The sequence below is a fragment of the Myxocyprinus asiaticus genome, chromosome 8 (assembly GCF_019703515.2).
Source record: "Myxocyprinus asiaticus isolate MX2 ecotype Aquarium Trade chromosome 8, UBuf_Myxa_2, whole genome shotgun sequence".
Classification (NCBI taxonomy): domain Eukaryota; kingdom Metazoa; phylum Chordata; class Actinopteri; order Cypriniformes; family Catostomidae; genus Myxocyprinus; species Myxocyprinus asiaticus.
In genome coordinates, this window is record NC_059351.1 from 13,093,317 (window position 1) to 13,103,645 (window position 10,329).

At 37.5% G+C, this 10,329-nt stretch overlaps 1 protein-coding gene across 1 annotated transcript; it reads right to left on the bottom strand.

The window, feature by feature from the left end:
• Positions 1–216: 216 nt before the first annotated feature.
• On the bottom strand, positions 217–10,021 carry LOC127445559 (cyclic nucleotide-gated channel cone photoreceptor subunit alpha-like). The gene is made up of 9 exons (XM_051705713.1): positions 9,907–10,021; positions 6,773–6,911; positions 5,629–5,658; positions 5,367–5,522; positions 3,716–3,784; positions 3,497–3,625; positions 3,299–3,400; positions 2,254–2,360; positions 217–1,996 (listed from the first exon to the last, which is right to left on the bottom strand). Exons 2-9 carry the CDS (start codon positions 6,886–6,888, stop codon positions 606–608), a joined length of 2,100 nt encoding a protein of 699 aa, XP_051561673.1. The 5' UTR covers positions 6,889–6,911; positions 9,907–10,021; the 3' UTR covers positions 217–605.
• Between the last annotated feature and the right edge of the window lie 308 nt (positions 10,022–10,329).

Here is a 10,329-nt window from a genome sequence, read left to right on the forward strand (position 1 = left end):
TAAAAGCAAAGCTTTCCCTTACAAGGCTTGGGGGTAGATTAGGTGCAATTAGTTAGCCTATATGTAGAACAAAGAAAGTTTCAATGCAAGGGAGTTTCCTAAAATCAATTGCAAAATGCAAAAAAAAATCAGTGAGATATATAACAGTGCATATTTACCAATGCTGGTTAAAAAAGGCTTGCAGCATGAAATCTCACAGAGAGTATAGCTGCACAATAACCCCCTTAAAATTCAGAGCTTCCGCCAATCCAAACTGTACTACCTGATGCTCACACACTACAAAGCAATACTTCATTGTGACAGTTTCAGAAACAATTATTACCAAAACAGAAGAGGTTCTTTGTGCACTGTATTTTGAAATGACTTCAAGACAATCCTGCATTAATGGGGCTGAAACTGTCTGAAACTTGTTTACCTGCCTTTACAAATTAGGTTTAGATCTCATGATCTGCCAAATCTCTGAATGCATCATCTATAAATAGCGCAGTACATGTTGTTGTGCTACCTTGAGATCAGACGTTTCCAATATATATATTTCCAATTTATGTGTCCATGCTGGCATTATCCTGAGACATACTGTTAAGTAAATCTATTTCTGCACGGAATTATTTGTTCTTTTTATCCTCCATGACCTCGGATAAATCCTCCTCTCTAAGAGTCTTGACTCTGGCCTCCATGTTGGCGATCCTCTGTTTGATCCTGTTCTGGCTGTTTGTCCAATCTACCATAAGATGAGAAAATTTGGCCTGCATCACCTCTAGATTAGTTTCCAAAATGTTGACCTTTTCCTCCATGTCTTTGGGGTCTGCGCCAGCATTGGCCGCAGCCTCGTCGATAAGATTGTCTTTCATCAAAATAGCCCTACCTTTCTCCTCCAGAGCTTTCTTGGCCTCTGGGTACTCAGTCAAAGCCTCCATTAGATCATCTTTTGAGAGCGCAAACAGATCGGAGTATCCCACACTACGTATGTTAGCAGTCCTGCGGTTTCCTGCTTTACTGCCCTTGATGCCCAAGATACTGATCTCACCGAAGTAGGCGCCATCACTGAGAACCACAAACTGCGTTACGCCATCATCTGCCACCACTGCAAGCTTACCTTCTTTGATAATGTACATTTCCCGTCCAATGTCACCCTTCTTGCAAATGTAGTCTCCAGGACTGAAAACCTGTGGTTGAAGCTTGAGGACAAGCTCAACAAGAAGTCCTGCTTCACAGTCCTGGAAGATGCGCACCTTCCTCAAGGTTTCTAGATGGACATTGATAGCAATCTCCGCCTTGAGCTTGTCTGGAAGGTTCTTGAGGACTTCCTTTTCATCACAGGTCTTTTGCTCAGTCCAAAGGTAATCGAACCACTTTACGACACGGGCCTCCAGATCTTTGGTGACCTTTCGGAACTGCATGTACTGCTTGATGGAGTCGATCTTGGCTTGGAACTCAGCACGGGAAGCATTCATATTGGAGATCATGGCACCAACGTTACCAACAATGGTGGCAAAAATAAGGACACCAATGAGAAAATCAGCAACGACAAAAAAGTACTCAACATCTCTAACGGGTGGTGGTGTCTCTCCAATGGTGGTTAGAGTGAGAGTAGACCAGTACAGGCAGTAGATGTACTTCCTGGACAGACGGCCAAACTCTGGGTTGCTAATGTTGGGGTACACCCAAGTGTCTGACCCAAAGCCGATTGTTTTTGAGATGGCAAAGAAGATGCAGCCATTCCAATGGATGATGATAAGGATGTAAAGGACAAGGTTGCTGATTCGAAAGATGTTGGGAAAGTTGGTTCTAGTTTCAGTGCGGTCGAAGAACTCAAACAGACGGGCCATTTTGAAAAGGCGATTGAATCTTAGTTCCGGATTGTTGTAGCCCAATTTCAGCATTAACAAGTCTGTCGGTATCATGGATATCACATCAAATCTGAATTGCGGTGACTTTTTGTAACGTTCCCACAGCTTCTTAGAATCTCTCACAAGTAATCCTTGTTCCAAGAAACCTGTGAAAACATTTTAATTATATAATTTATAATGTTATTTTATTATTTCTATTGTAAATTGTATTATTATTTAATATAAAATTATATTATTTATACATAAATTCTTAATAATTATAAATGATGTCATTACTATATTCTTTCTAATACAAAACAAATGCTTCTGATCAGGTTTTTCCAGTGGAGGTAATTTATTTCATTCCATATTATGGTTTATATAGTTATACTAACTGATCACAGAGACATAAGAATAATTTTACCTGTCCTTGATCTCACAAATGTGTCAATGTAGTAGATGGCATCTGATGTATAGTCCAAAACCACCCATAGGATGGTGAAATCATCCTGCAGCTCATTGAAGCAGGCTCTAATTATAAAGAAATCACAGATTCATCATACAGTATCTCGAAATACATAGAAAACACTATACAGGCAGATGGGTCACAAATAGCATTAAAGGAATATTCCAAGTTCATTACAAGTTAAGCTCAGTCAGCAGCATTTACTGTCAACATAATACTGATTACCACAAAAAAGTAATTTTGACACATCCATCCTTTTCATAAAAAAAAAAAAAAAAAAAAAAAGGACTGGGTTACAGTGAGACACTTACAATGAAAGTGAATGGGTCAAATCCGTAAACGTTAAAATACTCAGTATTTCAAAAGTATAGCCACAAGACATACAATATGTGTGTTAACATGATTTAGTGTGATAAAATCACCTACCAACCTTTTCTGTGTAAAGTTCTATCCAATTTTACAACTTCATTGCCATGACGATGTGATGTCAACAAACCCTAAAATGACTGTAAAAAGGACGATTTAAACAACTCTACATCTCTAATGTAAAGAGCTTTTATAAAATTATAAGCTTCACATTCCTGCCTTTAAACCCTCAGAAAATTGGCCCAATTCGATTTTTGTGGTAATCAACATTATGCCACAAATGCTGTCGATTGAGCTTAATTTGTATTGAACCCGGAATATTCCTTTAAGTTAGCATTTAATGATTAGCACATCCCATGTTCACATGTCACACAAACAGAAACAGAACACGTCCTTTGAACACATCAATTTCTGCAAATAGTGCATAAAATGCAATGGCAGTATTACAAGCATTATACTCAAAATACTCTTATTATACTCAAAATACTCCAAAAAATACAACATATTGTTTTTGTGTACATTAGGTGCTTACACATAGACCTTTTTCAGATACAAGTAATTATGTAATATTTCTGTAAAACATCAATACTACCAAATTTCCATGTATTACAAAGAAACTAATAATATATTAAATTACCTGGTAATAAGCATCATTAGATTGTAGAAGACAGGTATTGCTACAAGGGTGAGCCAGTGATAGTACATATCTGTCGCTGGATCAATTATCCAAACTTGTTTTCTATAAGAGAAGGGTCACACATTAGTCTCCATCTACATTAGGACCATCCCAACCTGTAAAGGAACTTCTTACATTTAACTGACCTAAAATACTCACGGTTTCTCCTCCTCCTTCTTGTCATCCTTTTTCTCATCTTTTTTCTCATCCTTTTTCTCATCTTTCTTCTCATCCTTTTTTGGTTCCTCTTTCTTATCATCTTTCTTTATCTCCTTGTCATTCTTTTTACTGCATGAATTAGAGATGTTATCATTAGTACCAACTAAAAAAATTTAACAATACAAACAAACCAACATTTAACACTAAATTTCCACATACTCATCTGTGTTGTTGCAGTTGTTCATATTTAGTGTTGCAAGAGGCCAATGGCCAGTATTGTTGTTGAAGCTGTAAAAACAAAGGTATCATGAATTGTTTTATTCCTGTAATGTGAAGAAATAAAATATGAACATTATAACTATCAATGCAAAATCAAAACAATGTAATCATGTTTAATATGTTTATTGTTTTAATCTATATAACAATACGTTGTGTTAGTGGGATACATTAGGTATTATAAATACTCTGAAATCTGCTTAGATGAGCCACATTTGAAGCCTTTGTAAAATTACCAATATGTGCACACCTGTGACCACACATCAACTGAAAACTATATTAATGTGTCAAGACTACATCTACCGACATGCACCGAAAGTTAATGAACTAAACTCAGCAAAAAAAGAAACATCCCTTTTTCAGGACACTGTATTTTAAATATAATTTTGCAAAAATCCAAATAACTTTACAGATCTTTATTGTAAAGGGTTTAAACAATATTAATAAACAATTAATGAACATGCACCTGTGGAACAGTTGTTAAGACACTAACAGATTACAGACGGTAGGCAATTAAGGTCACAGTTATAAAAACTTAGGACACTAAAGAGACCTTTCTACTGACTCTGAAAAACACCAAAAGAAAGATGCCCAGGGTCCCTGCTCATCTGCGTGAACGTGCAGTGTGAATTTTATAATACTGCTGTTGCAAAAAGCCACATGAGGTAGTACATTACAGTGAGTTTATTACGGTTATGTTAACCATGGTAAAATCACTGTAAAGCACAGCCTCTCATGACTTTGATGTATTTTAGTCTGTCACATGTGAGGTTGTAGTTTGAATCCCAGGGCTGGGGTAAGTGGAAGTGAGGAAGACACCTGAGGATAATAAGGTTCTGCTTATTGTCTCATGTCTGTTGTTGTCTTGAAAAAGACACTTACGGTAATCTCACAACCAATCAAAGGGAACTGCCTTAGGTTTAATCTCCCCTTTCCATTTATTATTAGTATACATATAGTATGTGTATATACATTTTTTATCACCTTCAGAGAGTATTCTGCACACTTCGGTTTTCCCACAATTTGTGTATATTCTATTTTTTGGCGATCAGTCAATTTTTTAAATTACAAGAATTTCAGAACAAGATATTTTTGCAGAGGTTCAATAAATGGTCTTTTTGGACTGGAAAGGGTGAGTTCTGAACGCTATAGGAATGCATGTGCGATATGACCCATTTAATGCTCTGATATTTTTAATACCTTAAAATAAATGGACTTAAAGTGTGCCTTTTATATGAAAGCAAGTGACTTTATCAAGGACATCAAGCTAGAAGGACTAAAATAAAGTTCTAGAGATATCTCTTTGATGATCAAAAGAAATAGCATATCTCTGAGCTCAATTTGGAGTGTCATTGGGAAGGCTCTAAATAGTCATCAACATTATATTAGCTGTTAGCATGGTCAAAATATGGGGTCAAAAACTTCTGGTCCATGACTAGACGTTATATACAGATGCGCAAAAACCATAAATGCAATATACTGTATGTAACGCATAGGGGAATCAACCCCAAGGGGGCGCCAACACGATATTTCATACACTCCTTTAAATGGGTTGTTGCACCTGAGTAAATACATATGTTCCATATTCACTCACTTCCTCTTGCACAGTTGGTCCTGTCCTCTGTTGTCCCAAGATGATTCCTCTTGTCCTCCCATGTCTTCAGTCCCCTCCACTGTAACTGAATCACTGCATTCAGATGCTTGACATTGTGTGGACCTTCCTCTAAGCCTCAGAATGAACTGGAACATCCTGCAACGTAATGTACAATGGCCCATTAAAATCCTTTACTACACCATGATGCACCAACAAGCCTCTATCAGTTTCAAATCTCATACAGATCAAAAGATAATATCACCTGCCCATTTGTCCATTGGGTGGCTGACCACTGCAACAGAAAAAAGATGGATAGAGAATGAGAACTGACAAAGTACAAGAACCAGATGTTTGTCAAAATGTGGGAAGCATTTAAAGATGGAATGTGTAAAGTCTGCACCATTAGTGGCACCAAACAGAATTGTAAAATAAATTTCCAAACAGGCTTTCTGAGTATCCCCCCATCTTTCATTCCAAACTCATGTTGAAGGTTGAGCCACTAATGCTGTGTCGGGCTGGTCAAGATGCTCAAAGCAAAAGAGGAATGTTTTGATAGCGCTACAGAGCCTCAATGCTCCAACTTTTAGGGAAAAACACACTTCACCTTAAAGGGATAGTTCACCCAAAAATTTAAATTCTCTTATCATTTAATCATCCCAGATGTGTATGACTTTCTTTCTTCTGCTGAACACAAACAAAATATTTTTAGAAGAATATTTCAGCTCTGTAGGTCCATACAATGCAAGTGAATGGGTATCAAAATTTTGAAGCTCCAAAAGCACATAAAGGCAGCATAACATTAATCCATGCGACTCCAGTGGTTAAATCCATGTCTTCAAAAAAGATATGTTAAGTGTGGGTGAGAAACAGATTCATATTTATGTCATTTTTTACTATCAATCTCCACATTCACACTCTTCTTCTTTTGTTTTTGCCGATTTGCATTCTTCATGCATATTGCCACCTACTGGGCAGGGAGGAGAATTTATAGTAAAAAAGGACTTAAATATTGATCTGTTTCTCACTCACACCTATTATATTGCTTCTAAAGACATTAAACACTGAAGTTGTAAAGGTTACTTTTATGCTGCCTTTTGCTGCTGCTGTGCTTTTTGAGCTTCAAAATGTTGGTCACCATTCACTTGCATTGTGAGGACCTACAGAGCAGAGAAAATCTGCTATAAATCTTCAATTGTGTCCTGCAGAAGAAAGCCATACACATCTGGGATGGCATGAGGGTGAGTAAATGATGAGAGAATTTCCATTTTGGGTGAACTATCCCTTTAAATCAAATCAATAAGAAGCATAAATAAATTGTGCATACTTTTTAAGTTTAAGTAGTATACTTTGGAATTTTGTATTTAATGGCCAGTATGACAGTTGCTTAATTTCATGTCTCATCTGACCTTTCTCCTCTCTCGATCCATTCAATAGCTGGCTCAGGGGTGAAGGCAGATCTTTGTGAGATGTATGACTGTTTTGTGCAGATTTTAGCCATTTTCTTTCCTGTTATGCCATTCATTGCACTGGAATTACATCTGGAGCCTGTGGGTGAAGTGAAAATATGACTCAATAAGCCTAACTACATTTGGATACACCAACCAAAGTATTGAAAAGGAGCCATGACATGCCTTTTTTATTATTTTAATATGTTCTTTGAAATTCACTTATAATATTAGTAAAGTTTTATTTTTTTTATTTTTTTTTTTTTGCACAACATATATCAAATATTTGTAAAAGAAGATAATTTTCAATTTTATTGAAAAAAAAAAACAAAACAAAAAACATATCAAATATGTTTAAAATCATGTAGGCTACACTAACATAAAATGGGATGCATCATAGGGGCCGGCATGTTAATATCACATAACCAGCCGAATACTACTGACTTTATCTCAGTACCCACCCACCCCCCCCACCCCATTACACTTTCCCTCACAGAATAAATTAACCATGGCTAACTGCGAATGGTGCATCTTCAATGGCACTGTAACCAAAAACTATTGCTTTTGCATGGTGCCGCATCCATTCTTCCAGATGTCAGTATAATGTATATTATCCACTCACAAGCAATTATTAACCCAATTTCAGCAACTTTTTAATTAAAGTGATTTTCTGTAAGTTCAAAGTAAGTGTATTTGGACTATTTTTGTCTAAAAAAGATTAAAAATAAATCTTTGTTCTATTTTAAGAAATGATGACAAAAGACTGGTAGATCCTTATCAGACAAATGCAACTGTCTGCTCTATAAATACACAGTGCAGCTTAGATGCCAAGTGGGATCAGCACCACATTCCAGGAAGATAAGCTGTTTTAAGACAAAAGCAGTGTGTTGCTTCACTGTGGTTTTAGACAGTACATTCCTGATTGAGACGTCCTATTTTTGCCTGTACTGTATCTAATGTAGGTGGTAAAAATAGTTCTATCCCCTCTCGCTTGATAGGAGTTGTCCTAGCCAAACAAAGTAAAATATGCGTAGATCATACCTGCAAGTGATTAATCCTGTGAAATGTATTATCTTGTAAATAACTTTTGACTTTTATTTGCTTCTCTGACTGTACTGTATACTTATTTGCACTGTAAGTTTACTCATAGACAAAGTCTCATTTTATCTCCTCGTCAAGGGTTCGGTTGGCCCCCTAACTTCTTAACTAAATCTTGAGTGTCTTTTGTTAACAGCCAGAGATTACTTGTTTACTAGGCTTCAAGTGCTAGCTCCTTCAAATAGACCTTTAAGGAATATTCCTGGCTCAATACAAGTTCAGCTCAATTGACAGCATTTGACATAATATTGATTACCACAAAAAAATAATTTTGACTTGCCCCTCCTATTCTTTAAAAAAAAAAAAAAAAAAAGAGCAAAAATCTAGGTTACAGTGAGGCACTTTTAAGGGTTCAAAGGCAGAAATGTAAAGCATATAATTTCATAAAAGCATTTTCATTAATTCTTCTGTTAAAACTTGTGCATTAATTCAGCTGAAAAGTTATTTAAATCATCGCTCTTAAGGTTGTTTTGTGCTTTTAGGGTTCACAGCATTACGTCGTCATTGCAATGAAGATGTAAAAATGGCTATAACTTAAAGATAAGACAGTAAGCGATTTTATCACACTAAAATCATGCTAACACGCTATTGTTTATGCCTTGTGGCTATATTTTTGAAACGGTGAGTATTTTAATGTTTACGAATTGGCCCCTTTCACTTCCATTGTAAGTGCCTCACTGCAACCCAGATTTTTGCTTTTTTTTTTTTTTTTTATCCCCTTTTTCTCCCCAATTTGGAATGCCCAATTCCCACTACTTAGAAGGTCCTCGTAGTGGCGCAGTTACTCACCTCAATCCGGGTGGCGGAGGACAAGTCTCAGTTGCCTCCGCTTCTGAGACAGTCAATCTGCGCATCTTATCACGTGGCTCGCTGTGCATGATACCGCGGAGACTCACAGCATGTAGAGGCTCATGCTACTCTCCGCGACCCACGCACAACTTACCATGCACCCCTTTGAGAGCGAGAACCACTAATCGCGACCATGAGGAGGTTACCCCATGTGACTCTACCCTCCCTAACAATGGGTAGCTCAGTGGTAAAAGACACTGGCTACCACCCCTGGAGTTCGCTAGTTCGAATCCCAGGCCGTGCTGCTTCCTAAGCAACCAAATTGGCCCGGTTGCTAGGGAGGGTAGAGTCACATGGGGTAACCTGGGATATAATGTGGTTTGTTCTCGGTGGGGCGCGTGGTGAGTTGAGCGTGGATGCCACAGTGGATGGCGTGAAGCCTCCACACGCGCTATGTCTCCGTGGCAATGCGCTCAACAAGCCATGTTATAAGATGTGCGGGTTGACGGTCTCAGACGCGGAGGCAACTAGGATTCGTCCTTCGCCACCCGGGTTGAGGTGAATCACTACGTGACCACGAAGACTTAAAGCACACTGGGAATTGGTTATTCCAAATTAGGGAGAAAGGAAAAAAAAATTTGTTTTATATATATCTGACAAAATGTCTGTGCAATACACAAACACACACACACACACACACACACACAAAATAAAAAAAAAACATAAAGAAGGAAGAAAGAAAAAGAAATGGGACAAAAATGTAACTATTCTAACCAGATTTCCTCCAAGGGAGTAATAATCAGTTTTAATTTGAGAGCTTTCAGTCAAATCTTTTAGATCCGGAATAATGTATAATATATCTAACATTATAAGCATTAATTCTGAAAATCGAGGCTATTAAGTCTTAATGACAGTTTGAGACATCAAAGCTTTGGATGGATTCATTGACAAATCTGGTTAACAACATTTCCAGCTCCCACTGTGCAAATCCATAACCATAACTTTTCACGGAAACACTTAACAGAACAATAATAAACAGGGGGAAATAATGGGGAAAGCGTTAAACATAAGTAAATAAATACATAAATACTGTGTACAAGTAAAATGTGGAGGAAAACTCTAAGCTGGAATCAAACTCATTTTACCTGTAGCGTTGGATGCGAAACGCATTTGTCCAGTAAGTAAAATGAACTCAGCGCAAAACCTACCGACACAAATAATTCCCCAGGACGCTCTTCGATCTCATCAACGGAGAGCAGCGGGTCAACAGAGAAATCCCATTCGACGAAAACTTTCAGGTTCAGATGTATTCAAATGATTAAGTCTCTCCTGCACAGAAAAAGAAGAGCTAAAATGATGTTTTCTGTCAAACCTATCCAGCAAAGTATTGCTATTTTTGTGATGGACGAAGGCACGCATCTTTCCCTGCCTCCAACTTGCACACACACCCACCTGCCAAGGTGACAACGTTTGGTTGCGTTCGCGGAATAAATCCACTAACACAAACCCTCCCCCTCTTCGTCAAATAATAACAGATAGTCACTGAGAGTATGTTCAATTTAAGGCAAACGCCTCAGAGTCTAACGCTGTAGTTCACCAAAAAAATGACAATTTTCTTATCATTTACTCAA